Below are 22,756 nucleotides of genomic sequence, written 5' to 3'. Positions count from 1 at the left end.
AACTTCAGGCCAACACTCGACGTCATCCTCCCCCACAGATCTCCCAACTCGTGTGCACAACACAGCTCCTAGTCCTGCTGCAAAGAAACCCAGCAATCTACTTCCTTTATGAAGCTTGCTAGCTCTAATAACTGTATTCCATGTGCTGCTTTCCTCCGGAGTATACAAAAGAGTATTGCTTGTACTGTACTCTTTCCTGTCCCTATTACCTCTAGGGCCTTATATTGTTTGTTCTGGAAGAACATGATTTCATTACTGTCAGATGATTTCTGTTCCTTGTAAAGCACTTATTGGTGTTACCTTTGGGTTCCACATAAATAATACAAACCTCACAATGCCTCTTTGATGAGAGGGCTTAAACCCAACCAGTGTGCCCAAAAGCACCTTGAGTTTTGTCCCAGTAATGCCTGGAAGAAGACCACATCTGTCAAGAAAAGGAAGAAGATTAATGTACAAAAAGGAAGCTGTGATTTTTCTATTGTCCTCAACAAATAATGCATACCAAAAATCATTTATCTGAGTGAAAAAGAAATTCAGTGGGCATTACAGGTAGCTCAGCATAAAATCTTCTACAGCTGTGGAAGCATTTCTCAAGGACATACCCTGTCATCATATAAAGCAACTATTTAATTGCTACCATTGCAGTCAAATGCTCTACCACTGAGCTATACCCCCTTTGTTGCCTTTTAACCCTTGCTCATGCAAGTTTCACTTAGCAGAGACACTAATGTACTTCATTTTTTATGAAAACACTCACTATAGAGCCTAGAGAATTAATTTCAAATAAGATCTATATTTATAAATACATAAGTAAAAATCATAAACTAGTATACATGTCTCTAAGAGCATGATTTAAATGATTGTTGCTTAATCCTAAATTTCTTCTTTTCAGGAAAAAAGACTTGAATACCTATCATTAATTTAAATGCACTTGATACTTTCACAAAATGTAGAAATTGAATATCAAAGAAAGATGTGTCCTTTTTTGCATTTTATTTCCTTTATTTGGTAAACAAACACTTGATAAGCAACATCCAAGTTTTAGTTTCAACACAAATCAGAAAACTATCAAAGACAAACTGTTTCCCATCATATAAAAGACTTGATCACAGATGATAAGACTGTGGTAACCTCAAAGCCTAAATAACCATGTAAATGGGTTCTCCGCTCCTTGAGACAGATGGTGGGTCACAACAGAGATAGGTTATGAATTCCAAGAAGATTGTCCTCCAGGGTATAACAAAAAATAACTGGAGAAGTAGATTTTAAATATAGTTAAAGTGGAACCAAAATAGAAAAATCACACCAATTTTTAAGAGATCAAGAAGACAGAAACAGAGAACATACAGATTGTATTAGAACTGCTCTGAAGAGAAAATCACTTTGAATTGAGATATTACGCATATGTTAACAGAAGGAAATTGGAATGTACTTCAACAGGATGAATAACGTTATCTGATTCATTATATGCCATGTCCAGAATTGTAAGAAACTGTAGCCTACTGTGTCTATTAACCACCTTCTCACTTGCTGCTGGCCCAGAGGTGTGCCCTCCCCAAGCCTAGTCACTGTTGGAAGCTCTCAAACTCCTGTTTCTAGATCTTAGCTGAATTGGCATGAGAGTGAATTAGGAACTATTATGGAAGAGAATTAGGTCTAATCAAGGAGATCTTGCATTTCAGTAGGACTCAAAGGAACCAAGATTAAAATATGGACTACCTTATCTAGATAAGAATCAACAGTCATCATTACCAAAAGGCCAATAATGAATGTCCAGGAAGGCATGTGCTAATGTGCTTTGGCAAAAAATTCAAAAGTACCAATTTCAATACTGATTCCTTCCTAGATGTATTCTCTGGCCATTTATTTGGCTATGCTATTTTACATATAAATATACACACACATATATTACTTGCTCCTGCATACATTCCGAGCCTCCTCCCCCACAACTTTTTCCCCCTTTTTCTGCACTGTAGCTCAGTTAGCCTTCTCTCAGAATGTGTCATGCTCTTTCCTGACTAAGAGCCTTCATACCTGCTCTTCCCTCTGCCTAGGCTCTCCTTCCTGTTAACCAAGGTAACACCTATTCAGGGTTTAAGTCTCCTTTAATGTTATTTCCTCTACTACAGCTTCACAGAAGCTTGCAGCTTTTCTTCAATAAATTAATCCCGGTTATGGTTAATTGTAATGTCTGTTTCCTGGGTAAATAATAAACTCCAAAAGAAGAGGGATCTTACCTTCCCCCCCGCCCCCAAACTGTATTCCTAATGCCTAGTACAGTATCTGGGCTCATAGGAATGGTTCAATGAATATTAGTTGAATGAAAGGACAAATGTAGAATTTTTTTGTTGGGTAGGGTGTTACCTGAACACTTCAAAAAGTTCTGCTGCTGCATATGCAGAGACCAATGCCTTGAGGTACCAAAAAAAAAAAAAAAAAGCCTTCTTTTGGATACATAACTGCTCACTTCATTTACCTCCTGAATGCAGATGCAAACTTCAAGGCTTTCCCTGTGGATATTTTGGTGACCAGGAAAAGTAACAAATGCCTGGAATTTAGGAGTAGATAGGACTAGAAGGTGCCTCTGGAGAAGTCTGTCTGGAGAGGGAAGAGACTGGCCCCATAAATCTTTAGTGGTGTACGTGGAGTGCTCATGTACCAGAGCAGAGATAGATCCCCCAACACCCAGACTATGACTGAGGAGGGTCTTTGTGAGACCTGGAGTGATTTCATGGAAACCTCAAACATATTATAATCTACTTCAGTATAAGGTTTGTTGATTATCATAACCTAGTGCAGTGTGGTCACAGTACTCAAGAGAGGAGCCCTTCATCTCAGGAATAGGATGATTTTAAGAAAGGCCATCAAGATAAGTAATACCCAGGAATCTACTATGGTCAAGGTGCATTGCTGATATGTAGTATGTTATACATTATGAAAGACTAGTTCACTGAGCCTTGCCAGACTCCTTGTAAACAGACTTATCAAACAGTTCTGCTCAAAACTGTATTTCTGAGTTGGCATAGTATTAATATTCGTGCATGCTTATACCTTTGTTCAACAGACCAATAATTTGAGAACTATTATACCTAGGGTGCCTGGGTAGCTCAGTTGGTTGAGCATCTGACTTTGGCTCAGGTTGTCATCTCATGGTTTGTGTGTTCAAGACCCACGTTGGGCTCACTGCTGTAAGTGCAGAGCCTGCTTCCAATCTTCTGTCCCCCACTCGCTGCCCTCCCCCGCTCTCTTTCAAAAATAAATATTTAAAAAAATTACACCTATATCCCCTTCTTAGAGAGGGATAGCATATTGAGGGGAAGCTCTGCACTAAAGAAGTCTTCAACTCATAGGACCATGAAGGCCTGTTTTTCAGAAAATATTTATGTGTCAATAAGGATAGTCTTAGTAAAGCTGCCATATCCAACAACCTCTAACCTTCAGTGGCTTAAAATAACCAGGTCTATTTCTATCTCCTGCTGCATATCCATAGTTGGTTGACTGGAGATCCTGTGTCATGTGAGCCTCACTCTGGGATCCAAGATGTCGGTGCAGTCAGCAGCTAAGCATTTTTGGTCACTCTAGCAGAGAGGAGATAAGCTCTGGATGTTTTCACAGGGAAAAGTTCTAGTCTGAAAGTGAAACTTGGAATTTTGTCTCATAATTCATTGGCCAGAACTAGTCACATGGTCCCCACCTGACCACATCCCTGGAGACTAGACAGCCAGAAATACCACCTCACCCATTAACCTGACTGAACATTAACAGTCACTGAACTACAGTTAGAAACCACTGCTGTTCACAGTACTAAAAATAAGGATGATAATTACCATTGAAGAATGTTTAACACCTATGCCATACTTAATCAGGGATAAGAACTGGAAGGTTGACTCCCCCTATACTTATCTAGGGAAGAGGGTTGTCACCAAAAAACCCCAAAACAAAAACAACTCCTGCCACAATTATTTTGCAGATTTTATTAAAACAGTTTCTTTTCACTAGAAGCTTCAAGTGGAATTCCCACAACAAATAACAATCATTTTCCAGCCAATTCTTAATTGCTTCTCTCAAATACAAATATGAAATGGAAAGCATGGATAATTCCACAACATAGCCTATGTCTAGACTACTAGAGGGAGGTATACCATAAATGCCCATTTACAGGGTCTTTTTCACCGATGTGCAGAATTAATGCTATCATCCGGAAAATCTTGTAATAGGAGCAATGAAGTTGGCATAGAATTCATCTATAAAAAAATAAGTATATTTTGTGCTACTGTCATAACCTCTGAAAAATAATCTGCTAAGTCTACCAAATCAAACTGTCTAGTACCTCGGTAACTTCCATGAGAGTTGGCCATGACTGTATCACATAATGACACATACAAAAAGGCAGTGGTGATGTTCAGAAATAAGTACCTTGGTTTTGAGATGTTATCACCTGAATACCAAGCACAATGAAGGCTCTTATCAGTGGACATTCAAAAGCTCTTAATGCATTTTTCTTCTGTGAGAAATACATGGCAAGTTAAATTTCTATCATTTACTCAGCCATCTCCAAGTTCCACCCCAGTTCCTCCTTACATATTTCCTATTTACAATCACAGTTACATTACCTAATATATATAAAATCCTTTGAGCAATGCTTGGCACATGATAGTTACTAAGTGTTGGTTGTTGCTGTTGTTGTTATTATTTTATGTTTTGCAAGTGATGCTTTATATTCAAGTGCCCTGCAGAAATTCCAAAGGATGATTTGCTTTAGTAAGTTCAATCCAGTGATCCCACAAGGGAGAAAGTCTAATATGCAAGGCATCTTCTATGTGACATTTTTCTTGTTTGGGAAAAAACAGGTAAATCGCCTTAGAAGTGATCAAATTGATCAAAAATGTGTTTAGAATACTGTGTGTGTGTACCTCTAGGTAAATCTTACCAAGTGATTCCCTGAAATGGCAAATGTTGAGAACAATTTAAAATAATTTTTGATAACTCTACCATGAAGACACTGATTACAACAGCCCCTTCTCATATTGCATCACCCTTAGACTGTGGGAAATCACTTGCAAAATTATTGAAGTATTTAACCATATATTTTATTTTTATAGTAGTGAATCTGATATGTTCTAATCTCTTTTTATTTTTTATATATCATCCATATATCATTCATTCCATTCACTTAAAGCATCATCTTCAGTTCCAGGTATTTCTGTTGGTGATTGCTCAAGAGAAGTTGAATCTTTGTATCTCACTAAACTCATCTCAGACTGTATCTCAGTTGACGAGGATTTCTCCCCCCAGAACGACTTGACTGCCTCCCTAGAGAAAAAACAAAACAAAAATCCCTTGTGAAATGAAAACCAAAACTAAATAGATCTATATAATTTACTCTATATAGAAGTGCCTCCTTAGACATGATTTATTTTTAGTTTGTGGTGTATCAGCTACATGGTGACAGTGGATGAGTCCTGAGACTGTGCCAGAGTGTAAACTCCTGTAAGTATTAAAAATACTCTTTTAAAAAATGAATTAGTAGCTTTATACTAACCAAATTTTAGAGTTGTAAGAATTACAACTGGACAACACACATATCCATTCAAAACACTTTTTTTTAAGTAATTACTATGTGAAATTATAAAAATTGCATTTAAAGCTCTCTTGTGGCTGGGAAGCAAGTCTTGAGGTTAGCCTGAACTAGAACAGTTGCAGGAGGTACAGAGTGTGTTGGACTGTTTCAGGATACATGTGGGAGGAATTACGGACAGAGCTTTGGACTCATTAAACAAGAAGTAGGGACAGACAAGGAGGACATCAAGCAAGGGTGATGACTCAGCTGAGCCTTTTACCTACCAGTTTATAATTATGAAGATCAATAAAAAGATCACAAATATACAGATAATAACTCCTATGGTCAGCACAAAAACTAGGACTGCATCAGTGTCTGGTCGGCTTGATCTTTTCATTTGCAATTCTAGAGAAAAAACACATACCTGATGATTCTTACTACTGGAAAAAAGGAGATATATATCTAAATGGAAACTTTATATCTAAAAAACGACTTTAGAAAAATATAGGAAGAATTAGTAGAAAGAAAGTTATTAGTCAACTTGCTCATCACCTTTGAAATGTCTTTTTCTTTTTTTAAGATATAATTTATTGTCAAATTGGCTAACATACAGTATGTACAGCGTGCTCTTGGGTTTGGGGGTAAATTCCCATGATTCATTAATTATATACAATACCCAGTGCTCATCCCAACAAGTGCCCTCCTCAATGCCCATCACCCATTTTCTCCTCTCCTCTGTGCCCACCATCAACCCTCAGTTTATTCGCTGTATTTAAGAGTCTCTTATGGTTTTCCTCCCTCCCTCTCTATTTTTAACTATATTTTTTCCTTCCCTTCCCCCGTGGTCTTCTGTTAAGTTTCTCAGGTTCCACTTATGAATGAAAACATGATATTGTATTTCTCTGACTTGTTTCCATTTAGCATAATACCCTCCAGTTCCATCCACGTTGCTGCAAATGGCAGGATTTCATTCTTTCTCATTGCCATGAAGTATTCCATTGTATATATAAACCACATCTTCTTTATCCACTCAGTTGATGGACATGAAATGTCCTTTTCAAACATGTAGAAAAGTTTAAAGAATTTAACAATGAACATCCTATATTCCCACCACCTAGATACTACCATCAACATTTTACTATCCATCTGTCCATCCTTCTATAAATCCATTGATCCATCTTAATTTTTCAATGCATTTCAAAATAATTTGCTAATGTCTGCACACTTCCCACAAAAATCTTCAACAGGCATATCATTAACTAGACTTTAATACTTATTTATCCTTTTCTTCTCAGGTGAAATTTACCATAAGTTGCACAATGATTTTAAATGTACATTTATTTTGGCAAATGCAAACACACATATGTAATTCAAAGTCTATGAAGACGTGGACTATTGTTGTATCCCCAGTAACTCCCTAAGCCTCTCCCAGTTAATCACTACTGTCCTGATTTTCTTTTCCACCACAGATTAGTTCTGCCTGTTCTAGAACTTTATAGGAATGGGAATATACACAATATATTCCTTCGTGTTAGTTTTTTTACTCAGCTTATTTTAGAGATTTACCTACACTGCTGCATGTATTGATAGTTTTTTTCTTTTTTTATTGATGAGTACTATTCCAATTTGTCTATTCATTTTCCTACTGATGGACATCTAGGCTGTTACACCTTCAAGCTATTATACACAAACTGCTATGAACATTTTTATTCAAGTCATCTGCAAATGTACATTTCTCTTGGATAAATACCTACAAGTGGAACTCTGGGTCATAAGGTAGAGGTACACTTTATTTTTCCAAGAAACTGTAAGATCTTTGCCCAAACTGATTGCACTGGTTGTACATGTTTTGTGAATTTTCTTCTCCAGGTTTTGGCTTGCCTATTCATTTTTCTAATGACTTCTTTTAATGAGCTAAAGTTTTTATTTTGATGAAGCCTAATTTATCAGTGTTCCCTTTTATGGTGATTGTTTTCTGAGTCATATCTAAGAAACCTTTGCCTCCTCCTGAATTATGCAGATATTCTCTTGTGTTCCCTTTTTAAAGCTTGATGGTTTTCATGTTTACATTTAGGACTATGATATATTTCTAATTTTTAGATATGTTGTAAGATAGAGCTTGAAGTTTATTTTTTATACAAATATCCACAAACCACTTTTAAATTAGACATTCTTTCCCATATCTTTCTGCTTTTCTTGCAAATAAGGTTAATAAAGAGACAAAGCCAATCTACTATATGTACTATAACATTGTTACATTGTAAATTGGTGGTGTTACATCAAATTTTACTTACCTTACCAATTATATAGCTTTCTTGTGGTTCTTCACAGTTCATAAATCATAGGACCATAAAGAATTCATGTGGAAAAGGACCAAAGAGATCAACCAAATGCAACTACTGAACTACATAGACAAGTAAACCAATGTTCATCAATGATTTGTGCAAGCTATGTTTTATATCTTGTAATATTTTAATTTTAGTAAGTACCACTCTATCAGTAACAGTTTCCTGTATGGGCAATTTCAACTGCTTATTTGTCTGGATTTCCTCCCTACTCTTTTTAATGTTTATTTTTGACACAGAGACAGAGGTGAGTAGGGGAGGGGCAGAGAGAGAAGGAGACACAGAATCCAAAGCAGGCTCCAGGCTCTGAGCCAGCTGTCAGCACAGAGCTTGCTGTGGGGCTCAAACTCGCAGACTGCAAGATCATGACCGGAGCCAAAGTCGGACGCTTAACAGACTGAGCCACCCAGGCACCCCTCCTCCTCCTCTTTAAACACCAAGGAGTATAATTTTTCACTTTTCTTAGTAATTCCAGTGCTATAAGCTCAATTAGTGATCTCACTAAATAGTTTCAAGTATGACAGAGAAATCACATCATATTTATATTCCAACATTGTTAGATATTTAAAAATCTTTTTGTTTTTGATAATTTTAGATTTACAGAAGCAGTGAGACTTTTTTAAGCTCAAATGAAAGACACCTTTTAGGATTAAAACCTGAGAAGAAGAAATGGCAAAATTCCTTGCCATTTATTCATTACTCTGCAATACTAGCCAAGAGAGGATGGAGAGTGAAATTTCTGTGGGAAGTGTGCAGACATTAGCAAATTAGGCTGAAATGCACTGAAAAAATAAGACGGATCAATGGATTTATAGAAGGATGGATAGATCAATAGTAAAATGCTGATGGTAGTATCTAGTTACTTCATTTCAACAGTAGTCTTTTTGCATGGATTATTTTTATATCTAGATTACTGTTATTCCTAAAAAATGGGCTGTTTCCTATTGAAAATTTTTAATGAAAAATAGGTGAATTTTTATGTTCTAACATCTTAGAAAAACTAAGGTGTTGGTTAGGCCATGCTGCCTCCAACGGCTCTGGGGCCAGATCCTTCCTTTCTTCTCCTGCTTCTGGTGGCCCCAGGTGCTCCTGGACTTCTGGCAATGTAACTCTAATCTTGGCATCTGTTTTCACATGGCTGTCTTCTCCCTGAGTGTGTCTTCACATGACATTCTCTACTCTTTCATTCTGTATTTGTTTCCAAATTTCCCTCTTCTTAGAAGGATACCAATCATAGTGAATTAAAGGCCCACTGCATTCTAGTCTGTATGACCTTCTGCTAACTGAACAAATTACATCGGCAATGATCCTATTTCCAAATACAGTCACATTCTGAGGTTCTGGGAGTTAAGACTTAAGAAAGGAGACACAAGTCAATCCATAACAATGCCTAATTATAAAGACTACTGTTGTGGAAGTGAAAAATCTGATGTAAAGGGAATGGGTGGGAAATTTCATTAACTAAACCATACTTACCCTAATAATATTGCAACTGTGTAATTGTTTCAAGCTCGTGCTGTGTTGGGTTGACACATACACATTTATAGACAAAATATTTGTTCAGTGTCCAAATAGCCAAAAGCGTCGATTGCAGTGGTGTTCCCAATTGTCATTTTTAAAAGAAACTGATACTAACGTGTTCTGAAAACACTTTGTCATTTAACCAGTGCATGTCCTGAGATGGCAGAGCTAACCCATCAGCCTTGGACTACTGGTTACAAGAGAGAAAGCAACTTTGTCTCCTTTAAGGACTAATATTTTGGGGTCTGTGTTCTAGCCCTTAGCTTACACAATATCAAATGCATACTGACTTCTAATCACAGGAAGAGCTATGGTCCTAACAAGGATTAGGCTGTAGGAACAAAATGGAGAATGGCCCCCCAAACCTTTAATACCCTGAACTGTAACTCACTGAGATATGCTTTAGTTTGACGAGGTTTGGCCCTTTCCTGCCTTTTTTAGTACCTTACTGAAATTATTCTTTCAACATAAGACTAACATTATTATCTTTCACCATAAATGTCTTTTTAAAAACACTTAACACATCAAAGAAAGTTATAGTTTATTTTTAAAAGTCATCCCCAAAAAATTTTAGTTTATTTCCATTTTGATAAACGTGTTATGTTGTACAGTATCTCTAAACTACGGCATAAATTATTTACATGGGATTGAGAAATAGCTTCAAGAAATCCATGAACTCTCTTAAAATAACAGGTAGCTTTTGGCATGTTTGTTTATGCGGGCATTTTTCTGGGAAAGCCTCCTGAACCTTGATTGGATTCTCACAAGACCTTGTGACCAAGCCCCCTTATACCCTTAATAACAATGACAACCACGGTAAAACTATTTAAGAACTGAACAAAAGGAAATAATTAGATATATTAGACATTATAGTCTAAACTGAAAGGATATGCAAATGGATCCGTTCTTCAAGGGAAGCAGGGTTTCTAACATGTGAAGTTACATTCAGGACAAGATTTGCCTTTTGTGACAAAAATTGAGGAGTTTTGCATTATTGTTTCATCCAAAAAATATTTTCTTCAAATAAATAATTTTTTAAAAGCCATGTTTTGATATAATGTTTCTTAGTTTTATTTATTTTACTGTACCAAAAATTCTGTAAGCATCCATGTATCCACTTTCACTCTTGTGTTAGGAGTAAGAGTATAATTCAAGTTAGAGGACTGTTCTTTGGAAATGCTTCAGGAATTCACCTGTTTTCCAAGGTGAAACCCATCTGATTCTACTTTGTGAAAAAGGAAGTAAACATCACCCAGGTTCCTGGGTGGCTCTGTCGGTTAAGCGCCCACTTTGGCTCAGGTTATGATCCTGCAGTTCTTGGGTTCAAGCCTCAAGTCAGGCTCTGTGCCGACAACTCAGAGCCTGGAGCCTGCTTTGGATTCTGTGTCTCCCTCTGTCTCCTCCCCTCCCCTGCTCGAGTTCTGCCTCTCTCTCTCTCTCTCTCTCTCAAATATAAATAAACATTACACAAATTTTTAAAGAAATTAAGCATCACCTTGTAGAAAGTCTAAATGATGTAAACCAGTGGTTTACAAAATGTTGTCTCAGACCAGCAGCACCTGAGAACTTGTTAGAAATGCTAACTATTCTGCCAGCCCTATCCAGGATCTACTGTGTCCGAGACTCTGCAGTGGGGCTATCAATCTGTGTTGCAAGGAGTTTTCCAGATGATTTTGATGCTTTTTAAAGTTTGATATAAGCAAACAGAAACATGACTGGGCACTGGGCACTTACCACTTGTTGTATAGACTGTGAATTTAATAGATGCTACCATTTCATTATTATCCAAGGTGGCACACTCAAAAACCAACGGGTGAATTTCTCTGCGTACTTCCAGGATTGCTGAATCATTTGCAAGGATAATGGGTTGCTATTTAAAAAGGAAAAAAAGTACTAATATTCTTCATATGAACTTAAGATCCAGAAACAATTTATTCCCCATAACGAAAGAGTCATCATTGTCTTTCAGTCTAGGACAGTAATTAATTATACACATGGATTTTAGAGTCAGGCAACCCAGACAATAGAGTACCAACCCTACCACTTCCTGCCTGTGTGACTGCTTCTCAGTTATTTATCGTAAAACAGGCGTAATGAAAGGAGTACCTCATAGAATGTTATGTGGGTTAAAATAAACTGTAACACTTGGTGTATATCTGACACTTAAGCCCCTGTTATCTGGATACAATTCCTATACATACAAATGAAAAATTTGCTTCCAAAATAGAAAACTTTACATAAAATGGACGTTTTTAAGTTCTGATAATAACTGACCCCAAGACATATGTAAAGATTTAGCCCCACTTAACAATGAAAAATTTTAAATCTCAGAAATAACAAAATTGTAAGATTTTTAACTTCATTTTTGCAAACTGTTTCTAAAGAGAGTTTTCTGATAGCCCTCAAGCACTGGGACACCAATTTTATCACTCACTAGAAAGCACCAAATTACATACATTCATGACTTACTTGCTCTGGCCTTAGAAGTTTCCAAACATATTTGAAACGATTTACAGGAGATATATGAATACATGCCAGTCTAACACTGTCAAGACTTTCTGAAACTGGTCTGCCCCCTAAAAACAAGAAAAATTAAATACATATATACCATTGGGCATTGTACATTGCTTTATACAAAGGCTACTTTTAAAAGCCACTTTCAGTTTTAAAATCAATTATACACTAGAAGTTATCAAAATTATTATTGAGAGTTTGAGTGTAGAAGAGCAGAGAGGAATAATGTAAAGTGGAGTCATTAAAAGAAGCAGGTGGGAGACTCAATAGCTTTCTGGTCCTTCTGCAGAATAAATAGCAAGGGAAACCAATTTAGTGATCTATGAGATTAAGCTTTCAGATCTGCTAGTGGCTTTCCATTTATTGGTTAGGCACCCCCACTACAGATAATGAACTCTCAAAGTGGTATAATTTGATATAGAACAAACCTCAAAGTTCTGAGTTTAAAGTTTGCCAATCTACTGATAATCATGCCAATCACTTGTCATGACCAAAATGTCAGAAGTGTTTCACTATAGGACAACCTTGACCACAGACCCTGAGTGTAATAAGTTTCCAGTGTGTTACAGAGAATATAGGTTAAACTTTAGACATCCCTGAAAAAAAAGTAAAGCAAAAGCACAAAGGCACTCAGAGCTATTACTGTCCAGAGAACTACAATTTTAAGTTTTATTAAGTTTCCTTGCAGTACATCAATTGATCAACTCCTTCCACTCATGGCAACCAGAGGTTAAGCCTATTTCCCCAGAGTAAACTCTTCCCTTCTCTCTCCCCCAGTACAGAGTCCAACTCACAGCCACAATCTACTGGTCCACGGCATTCTTCCACCCTTACGATACACTTGGATTCACCTCCAGGGCATCCATTTGTTAGGATAACTTCTCTAATACCAATACCTTTGGTAAAACAAATAAGCAAGTGTTATGAAAAAGTCATTCCAGTTTCTTTTCTTTCCTTCCCCCCTAAGCCTTTTTGGTTTTTTTGAGACTTTTCTCCTAATTTCAGAAGTTAAATTCTAAATTCAGGGAAATAATGCTTAGAATTATTTTATGCCCCTCATTTTGAATTATTTCATAAAACAGCATTTCCCAAAGTGAGTTACATGAAACACTAGTTCCTTTGGTTGTTAGCATAAGAAAAAGGATTCCAAAAATATACACATTTGAAAATGATCCATTAAATAAAATTAAAGGGTCCTCTTTATTTATAGAATTTGGGGGGAATTTTGAATAAGCTGTTTGAATAAGCTAATAAATTAATGTGCTATTGTGTATAAATTTTCATTGAAGACCTAAAATTTTTACATTTTAACATTTTTGAAATCAGAATTTATCTTAGAATTGACAACATGTGACAAATTGGCAGCATTTTTCCATGTTAGAGGTGCATAAAATATACTTCTTATAGCTGATAAAGTCTTAGATTTGACAAAACACAGTAGTATACAGGATCTTCCAAATTCATCTGCCCCTGGAACTTTTAGAAGAGGTTTTGGAACTCTAGAGGACATTCTCAAAGACACATTTTATTTTCTCTTTTTAAAATGTTTGTTTATTTATTTTGAGAGGGGGGAAAGGCAGAGAGAGAGAGAGAGAGAGAGAGAGAGAGAAATCCAAGCAGACTCCACACTGTCAGCTCAGAGCCAGAGAGCTCAAACTCACAAACCATGAGATCATGACCTAAGCCGAAATCAAGAGTCAGACACTTAACCAACTGAGCCACCCAGGCGCCCTGCCAGAATCACTTTTTTTAAAACAAAAATGATGCTTTAATATTTAGATTAGTAAAATCTCTGCATTAAATATAGGAGGACAAACTATTAATGACTAAATCTCAATTTCTAACAAGATCCTCTCTTTAGAATTACCATATGCTTTTATTATAAGAAATCAAGTCTTTACTAACCGATCTCAGATCTCCGCTGGGTTTGCCTTTCATTGCCATAATTAAGGAACACGATAAAATGCTTAATCTACAACATGCTAAACATGTCCTATGGATAAATGACCTGTGATAAGACGGTATGATCATGGGCTAAGGAACAGTGCATCTTGATTTCCTTGTCTTCCAGATTCCCTCTTTCAGCCTTCAAAGATGTTAATCATAACACCCATTCTCAAGGACAAGGGTGAGTTGAAGTCTACAGATGACTTACAACAGTGCTTCTCAAACTTTAGAGTGCATCCAGTCACCTGGAAATCTTATTAATAGGCAAATTCTGACTCAGTAGGTACGGAATAGGTTCTGAGATTCTGCATTTTTATGACAAGCTCCCAGGTGAAGCTAATCTGTGGACCAAACTTTGAGTAGCAAAGGAGAAGACACTACATGAGATAAGGAGATAAGTGATTGGAGGAGGAAAGACCTCTCTTTTTTCAAATTATGTTTTTATTTTAATTCCAATGTAGTTAACATACAGTGTTACATTAGTTTTGGGTCTACAATTTAGTGATTCAACAATTCTATGCATTACTCAGTGCTCATCATGGTAAGTGTACTCTTTGAGGAAAGATTTCTTTTGATTAAAAGAGATGCCTAAGAATGGTTGCAGTATAGCTCTGCTTGAATTTCTGAAAGGTACCTCACTAGATGCACAGCCTTATTCTGAACTGCATAAATATTTTCCAAGCAAATTTATTTATGAATTTATTTAGCCAAATACAGTTCATTGCGATGATGTGTGTAGATGTGAGATTTTCTGTAAGTCCAAGTAAACCTAAAAATCTGCCTGGGTATTCCAGAAAAAGAAAATTTTTTGACTGCTAAAATATTCTTTTGGGAGTTCAATAGAGTCCTCACCAGAGCACTTTTTTAAAAATCTAAATAGTTCTGTTATAAACCGAAAAAGCTTGAAAATATTTTAAAATATTTTAGATGTGAAATATTACTTTTTGGTTTACCTTTCTCCATATAATTTATCATCATCTGACATGTTACATGTTTTAATATTATGTTTCTCTTTGCCCCTACTGAAACACACACTCCTTGAAGGCAAGGAGTTTCCTCTGCTTTGTTGCAGTTTCTGTAACAATGCCTGGCACATAGTAGGCAAAATTCAAAAGATCATTTGATGAATGAGCAAATATATAATTTTTGAAATACATCTCTAAATAATAGAGTAATATACTATAAATTATCTTAAAAATAATCTATACCTATGAAAATTTCTCAAGCAAGCAGCAATAGGAAGATGTAAAGGGCAAATGATTATTCACAAGTTTATTATATGTATTCCTTTCATTTCTGACTCTGATCCAGTAAGAAGTTAAGGTAAAAAAAAAAGTTTTAAAATTATCTTAAGAGGCAGAAAGGAGAACAGTGGTTCTGGGGGGAGGGGAGAGCAGGGAGTGAATGTTTTAATGGGTAGGGAGGTTCCATTTGGGGATGATGAAAGACTTCTGGAGATGGATGGTGGTAATCATTGCACAACAATGTGAACATGCTTAAGGTCTCTGAGTTGTGCATTTAAAAATGATAAAAAATAGTAAATTTTATGTTGGGTTTATTTTGCCACAATAAAAAATATGTTATTTGAAATATAAACAATTCAGGTGTAGTTTTAAAAAAAATCTGCTCTATGTCTGCCTGGATTTGCTGTCTTACCCCTTGGTTTTTGTCTTTCCTTCTCATCACTATTGTTTTTGCAAGGCAGGTTCTATTTAGAATAAACTAACTTCATTGTGAATTATCTATTGTCTTCTCAGCATGCTAGTCTATCTATAGTGCTTCTCCAAGTGGTTGTCAAAAGATAGTCTTTTAACCAGCTGCATCAGCTTTATTCGTGAACTTGTTTAGAAATACAAATTCTTCGGCTCCTCCAAAGACCTAGTAAGTTAGTCGCAAGGGTTAGATCCAACAGCCTGGGCTTTAACAAGCCCTGCAGGCACTTAGGGTGAACACTCAAGTTTGAGAAACGCTGGTCTATTAGAGCAGGGTAGCCTTAATCCCACCCCCTGGGAGAGATACTATGTTCACTTTCTCTTCATGGAATGATAGAAAAAAGTCATAGTTTATGAATATTATCTTCCCCCCCAAAGCTAATACCTCTGTTCCCCAAGACATATGAGTTGGAGAAATGTAGAATTTATAATAGACTATTACAAATACACAAATTTCTTAATAGATTTGCCACGCAGTGTGTGGGAAGACATCTGTGAGATACATCGGAAGATCTTCATCTTCCGAACATCTGTGAGATCAAGTTTTGCTTAGTGAAGGCAGTTTAAGTGTCAAAAAAATATATAAGGAGCTGGCTTAAAATAAGACTTAAAGGTTATGAACTGAAAATATCTTACCTTTTGAGTTTTGTGTGTAAGTTGCAGTTTGAGAGATAAACGAGAGCACACAAATTACAAATAAAATTTGCCACAGCTTCCACCTTCCCTTCCCGCCAAATTACAATAGTGTTGAATAATCTGTTCTGTGCTACTTACCACAGGTAACGGTGCACATCCCAAACTCTACTTCTTTGACTGCTGTGTTATTTGAAACTAAATATAAAGTGCAAAGATACATTATTGAATCATGTGAAAACTTTTCTACGTGAAAAACTACTTGAGGATGAAGGACACATCATTCATCATATGGGAAGCAGATAGTATTTAACTTCAATCAGAAAAAAAAGTTTTTTTACTTTTTAAATCAGAAAAGCAATGTCATTCCTAGTACATCTTCTATTATTGCTTAAATCAAAAGAAGCCTAAACCTTAAAAGTAATGAATTAAATTAGGAAATACCTTGGAAAAAGGTCTATATTTATAAACTCTTATATAAATTAAAAATATTTTTTTCATCAGCTGAATACATGGTGAGTTAAAGTTCTATAGGTCAGAAAAACAAAACAAAACAAAACAAAAGCCTTACAACTGTAAGGCCTGATTTTTCTATTCTCTGTTTTCCAAAATAAATTTTGAGTGCATCATTTCCATCCAAAAAGAAGTCTTTATCCCAAATGTTCATTAAAATCGCTGTTATAGATTGGTTCTATACATTTTTAAGTTAAGATGATAAATTATTCCCAAGAATTTATTCCAACACTTTATTTAGCAGGATAATTTAGGAATACACATGTGTTTGAGTAGTTAAATATAATTGCTGTTAAATCACGTTTCTTTTTGTAATCTGGCATGATTTCTACCAGCCAATTCTTCACAGCAGATTAGGACTAATATCTCAATATAAAAAAAATTACATGAGATGTTAGCATTTTTTTAAAAAAACATCGTATCCTAAATTAACAATATTACATGGGAAAGTGCATTGGAATTGGAGTCCACATTGCTGCTTCTTCCACTAATCAGCTGAGTTTCATCAAATTATTTAAAACTCTGTCAGGCCTACTTAACTCTTCCGCAAAAATGTGGAAAGGAAAATCTATCTTATTTGATTATTGGAAGATTTAAATGTATGTGAAAACATTCTGTAGCTTATTTAATGCTATAAACATGCTTAAGATATCATAATTTCATTCATAGTCAGTACACATCACATTTTTTCCTATTTTGATTACTGTAAGACAATATGTTCATAAACAGTGTTATTCTATACTTACAAGCACCAAATATGCTTAATAATAGTATGCCATTGATGTACATATGTTAAGTAAATCAATATTGACTTTGTTAAATTATTTGGCCTATCATAATCAATTTTGAAATGACATTTTTGCTTGGGATGCTTGGATACTTTCTGCTGGCACATTATAAAATATAAATTAAAACCCAAATCTTGAACATAGGAAATACAGGTAGGAGGATGAGTATTAGCTTTTAAATACAACCTCTTCTCAAAAACCATTAAAAAACTATTAATTAATCAATCAGCCCTACTCTTCACTACCTGTGCAACTTTGGGAAAGTAAATTAAACTCTCCTATCTCCAATAAAAGACTGGATTTAATGTGATGATCTCTAAAGTCCCTTTTGGCTTTGATTGTCCATTAGGTCATTCAGTGACTTTCCTTTTATCTTTTTAGAGAAAGAATGAGTGTGGGTGGGACAGAGGGGGCAGAGGGAGAGTGAGTGAATCTTAGACTCCTCCCTCAGCATGGAGCCCAACCCCATAACCCTGGGATCAGGACCTGAGCTGAAATCAAGAGTCAGAAACTCAACTGACTGATCCACCCAAGTGCTCCTCAATGACTTTCATTTTTGCTGGGAATCCTATACTGGTAGGTTAGATAAATTATATGTACCTGGACTTCAGTGTGATATTTGTCAAAATTTCCTGTTATATACTTATGAGTATAAAGGAAAAATATGGTCTGAATGTCAGTAGACTTTTTATGTGTAACTTGTTAAACAGTAATATCCACTGATGCTAACTAATTGCTTGGTGCCAATGTGTAAGGAATGACGTGTCACAGGACTCTGTCCTGTTTGATTTTTTTATTAATGGCTTGGAAAATACTAGTATCATGCTGACTGAATCCAGAGATTCTGAAAAACTAGGAAGGAAAGCAAATATGTTTGAAAATAAATCAGGGTCTGAAAATGACAGGATGGAATACTAGGCAAGCCTAACAAAATGAAAGCTTAGAGAAATAAAAGTCTTACACACAGAGCTGAAAACTAGCTGTGCCCAAAATACTGATAGGCTATCTTAATTTGATAGAACAGATGAAAATGAGTAGAAATTTCAATAGTAACTTCAATGGAAGTCAAGAGTGTGATGAAGTTTCCTTAAAAACCTACTGGCTTTTAGACTTTACTAATAAAAGCCGGTCATCCACAATGATGTAGATAATGATCCTGCTCTTTTTTGTTCTGGTAAATCCTGAAATGTTCTCTTCAATTCTCAGCACACCTTAACTGTTGATATATACCATCAGAATCTAATTTTAATTCTTGAGTTTCCTTTATAAGAGTTGATATGTAAGGTTGATGTTTCATAACTTCTATTCTTTCTTAGAGATATTCCAAAGAAAAAGAAAAAGCCAGTTATATTTCTATAGGATAAAGCTTATAGAATGAAACTCATCCTATTTTGTAATTTTTTTATTTTGCAATTATTATGTAGGCCTATTCTTGGTCGTCTTATAAGTGTAAGCTTATAGGTATGGGATAACTATAAACCTAAGCATTTAGGTATAGGTATACCATTATATTTATAAATCATATTAAAGTACATAAAAAGTTATAAAAGGTATGAGGGTATAAGATATAGGAGTATATTTTATGTTATTATACTCCTATATCTTATGTGATTAATGAGTACAAATTATTTTAGTAATTTTTCCTGTGTTTTTAAACATTATGTTATTTCATCATCCATAATGATGGATTTTAGTATTACTTATTGATTATTTACAACTGTGTTTTTTAAAAAGACTAAGATAATAAAATGGAAGAATGGTTGGAATTGCCTAGAAAGATGATGTGATTGTAAAATAAATCATAGCCTTTGTTTTCTTATTTCTTTGCCCAAAGCATTGCATTATCTTCCAGGAAGAAAAAAAAAAAAAAAAAAAAAACTCTGTATGCACTTTTCTTGTAGTCTATTTCCATCTTTCATTGAACACAGTTGAGGTTTTTGAATTTTGTTTTGTTTTTCTTTTTGTTTTTTGGTCCATAAATGTAAGGAGAAGGACAGAAACATTTCACAATTGTTGGGTAAATCTGAAGATGAACAGAGAGATAGATAGCAGCACCTTAGATGCTAAAGATGATGGTGAAATTGACTGCATAAGCAAAATGAGAGATGTTGATAACTTAAATATCCTAGATGAATTTTCTGTAACTCCAGAATCAATGGTTTAATGAGTATTACATTTCTAAGGATGAAAAAGATACATGATATTCTCATCCAGTTAGTCTTTCAATAGGAAGGACTTGATCCTGAAATGTTTTGTGAAAATAAGCTGGACTATACTATTTTGCTAAAAGGATACGGACAATATTCTTTCCTTTTCAAAGCTGTTTATACCCCCAAAATTTACTTGATAAGGTTTGTAAATGGACAGATCATGATCACAGGTATGTATACAAAGGTAACTAAAAGAAAATAGATGATGTAGAAATGAGTAAAATTCATTGGATCAATCATTCTAATTGGTGTTTAGAAATCTAAAAGGAAAACACTTTGCAATTATGGAGCAATGAACATGGCATCCTTCTCATCAACAAAATATATGGCATCATAGTTTTCAAAAATACTGTGTTTTGACAATGCAAGTGCAAAAAGAACCAAAGTAATAAACCAGAATCTATTAAAGATGTACTTGAAATCTGGAATCAGTATTTATAAGATGGATACATTCCAGATTCATGCATAACAATTAATGAGCATTTAGTTGCATTCAAAGAGCTTTGTCAATCTTGGGTATATACATCTTCAAAACCAGGAAATAGGGAATAAAAGTTTGTAGTTTTCCATATTTACATTGTTAATAAAATTTCATATAAGTTGTTTCATTAGCCCTTTATTCTTACTTTTGTAAATTACTCGTAAAATGCCTTAAAGTTAAAAAAAAAAAAAAAAAGCCATTGGACAGCAAATAGTGATGACTGTTTTTACTGGTCCCTTGAGGGTTTAAGGCTTTGTCAAATAATGGCTCTATAAAATTTCTAACCTTAGATACTACCAATTGTTTATGGTTCTGGATTCTCACTCTTCTCAGGAAAAAGTAACTATGCATGAAATTGTACATATAAAATTCCAAAAGGTAGACTCCCTAAAGTTCACAGATCACGAAACTGAGACAGTGAGAGAATAAATATCTTGGCTACACTTGAATTTGTATCTAAGACATTATAACTTTATTGTCTGGATTTAGCCTAAACTCTGGTTAGCATATTACAAGCAGAACTATCCCTTGAACATTTTAATATTAAAATTGTTAATTACTTTTAAAACCAGAGTTAGGCAACAACTATTCTGCTTTTGAACATGTTTTCTTGCCTAGTCTCTTTCACATTTCCAAAGTCAAGGACCTCTCCAAATTCCCTAATGTTATCAAGGCAATACAAACCTACATCCCACAATTAACCTCAGATAGTCAATTTTGTTCTGTTGTTGAGAGTCACTGTCATCAGGAAATAAAAGAAAGGCTGATAAATACAGCATTTATTCTATTAGACTAAGAGATGTGAGACTGCCCAGGAAATTAAAAGAATCTCAGCCAGGTCATTTATGGGGTAAGGGAGCCGGTCTCCTTGAGCCGTCTGCAAACCGGCAACTGGCTTTCTATCTACCAGCAAGTGAGTTACTAACCAATAAAACATGGTTACTAGCTTGTCAAGTTTTATTGCTTAATGAGCCAGCAGAATAATGCAAATTGTTTCAAATAATGAAACAAGCACAGCCGCATTCCCCCTTGGCTAACAGGTATTAGCCAACAAAACCACTAGTTGGGTCCCTTGATAAGTGTTTTCTGTTGCTACCGTTCCATTGTGGATGGAAGATCAACGTACAAAGATCATATCAGCATGCTACAGAGGTGCTCAAGGGTGGAGCTGCACGAAGCTGGCCTGGGGCTTCTGGGCAGTTTTGCCAGCATTTTGGTCTAAGATATGTCACAGAGAGGGGGGTTATTAATTTCAAAGAGTTCCAACCTAAAGAGCAAATGTGGAAAGTAGTAAAACCTCAAAGTAATTTGGAACTTAAAAAAAAATCTAAAAAGGGAAAGAAACAAAACTACGAGGAGTTAAAATAATTCTTAATGGTGAGTGGCTACTTCCCGACTCCTTAAAAAAAAAAAGTATCTTTTTCCTCGTCCAGGGCAATATTTAGCAGTAATTCTATATCATTTCTATATATACGCTTATTTGTTTTTCTTAGCACATTCTTTTCAAGGCCATTAGGCATATGAAAAAGTATTAATTCAGGCTGTTTGCAAGAGAGAGCTCTACATGTGTTAACTGATATAATAATTCTTTGTCCTCAGAGGGCAGGACCTTGCCTCCCGCCCTCACCATCCTCCTCTGGCACAGGTTGGGCCTCGCTCTCAGTCTCGTCCACGTTCTCGGCCTCCTCCTCGCCGTCACTGTCGCCCTCGCCGTCGGCGGCGGCGTCGTGGGCCACGCTGGGATCCTGGAGGGCGGTGACGTTCATCCCACACGCGGACTGCAGGCCCGCCAGGAGCAGCCAGCCGACCGTCAGCAGCAGCCCGTAGGAGCAGCCCGCGCCCCCGGGGCTCATGGTTCTGGGCCTCGACGGCCGGCCAAAGCGCAGCGGCAGCCGCCCGCTCCCGACAAGAGGCGCGTCGAAGAGAGGAGCCGCCAGACTCCGAAGCCCGCGCCGCTACAGGTAACCATTGAGGCGTCACGGCTCGTCACCGGCGAAAGGAACGCCGCCCTGGCTCTTAGCGCCGTTGGAACGCGCGCGGGGCTGCGGTCAGCCTCGCCAAGGCCCTGCCCACCGGGCTGCGGCCGCGCGGCTCGCTTTCCTGCGTCGCGGGTGCGCGGGCAGCCGCAGGGGCTGAGCTCGTTTGCTCGGTTACTAAGCAACCGGGTAGCTCAAGCCTCTCCTCTGGCTGGTTTATCCTTCCCTTTCTGAAAGACATTCGTCCTTCCTACCTCTACTCCTCTCCAAACCATATCGCTAGACCCTGAAGCAGCAATCTTCATGTGACTTGGTTTCAAATTCCTTATACAGCGTAGCTAACTCGGCATGTATCAAGAAGGATTTGTCATAACCTTAATAAGTATGGTGCCCCAAACTAAAGCCATATCTGCAGGTGAGACTTGATTTGCAGAGGACATAGGAACCCACTTTCTTTCTTGGCTCTAAAAACTTTTGTTAATAATACACCTGTGTTGTTTAGTTGTTGTTGTTGTTGTTGTTTTAATGTTTTATTTATTTTTGAGAGAGAGAGAGA

The 22,756-nt window shown here is 36.3% G+C and overlaps 1 protein-coding gene and 1 long non-coding RNA gene across 3 annotated transcripts in view; one reads left to right on the top strand and one right to left on the bottom strand.

Moving 5' to 3' along the window:
• Window positions 1–5,074: 5,074 nt before the first annotated feature.
• On the bottom strand, window positions 5,075–22,150 carry SPACA1 (sperm acrosome associated 1). 2 transcript variants are annotated; one of them, XM_029944813.1, is made up of 7 exons: window positions 21,852–22,150; window positions 16,374–16,430; window positions 12,735–12,836; window positions 11,896–12,002; window positions 11,161–11,296; window positions 5,845–5,965; window positions 5,075–5,313 (listed from the first exon to the last, which is right to left on the bottom strand). In XM_029944813.1, the coding sequence occupies exons 1-7, from the start codon at window positions 22,075–22,077 to the stop codon at window positions 5,157–5,159; spliced, it is 906 nt and encodes a 301-aa protein (XP_029800673.1). In that variant the 5' UTR covers window positions 22,078–22,150; the 3' UTR covers window positions 5,075–5,156. The 2 variants fall into 2 exon arrangements, with proteins under 2 accessions (XP_029800673.1, XP_029800674.1); XM_029944814.1 differs by lacking the exon at window positions 16,374–16,430.
• Window positions 22,151–22,297: 147 nt separating this feature from the next.
• LOC115296329 overlaps window positions 22,298–22,756 on the top strand; it is a 37,160-nt gene continuing 36,701 nt past the window's right edge. Inside the window, exon 1 of the long non-coding RNA XR_003910852.1 lies at window positions 22,298–22,615. This is a non-coding gene — a long non-coding RNA (uncharacterized LOC115296329). The remainder of the gene's footprint in view (window positions 22,616–22,756) is intronic.

This window comes from Suricata suricatta, chromosome 7 (genome assembly GCF_006229205.1).
Source record: "Suricata suricatta isolate VVHF042 chromosome 7, meerkat_22Aug2017_6uvM2_HiC, whole genome shotgun sequence".
Classification (NCBI taxonomy): Eukaryota; Metazoa; Chordata; class Mammalia; order Carnivora; family Herpestidae; genus Suricata; species Suricata suricatta.
Note: the sequence above shows the minus strand (reverse complement) of the source record. Positions and strands in the feature narration are given on the sequence as shown.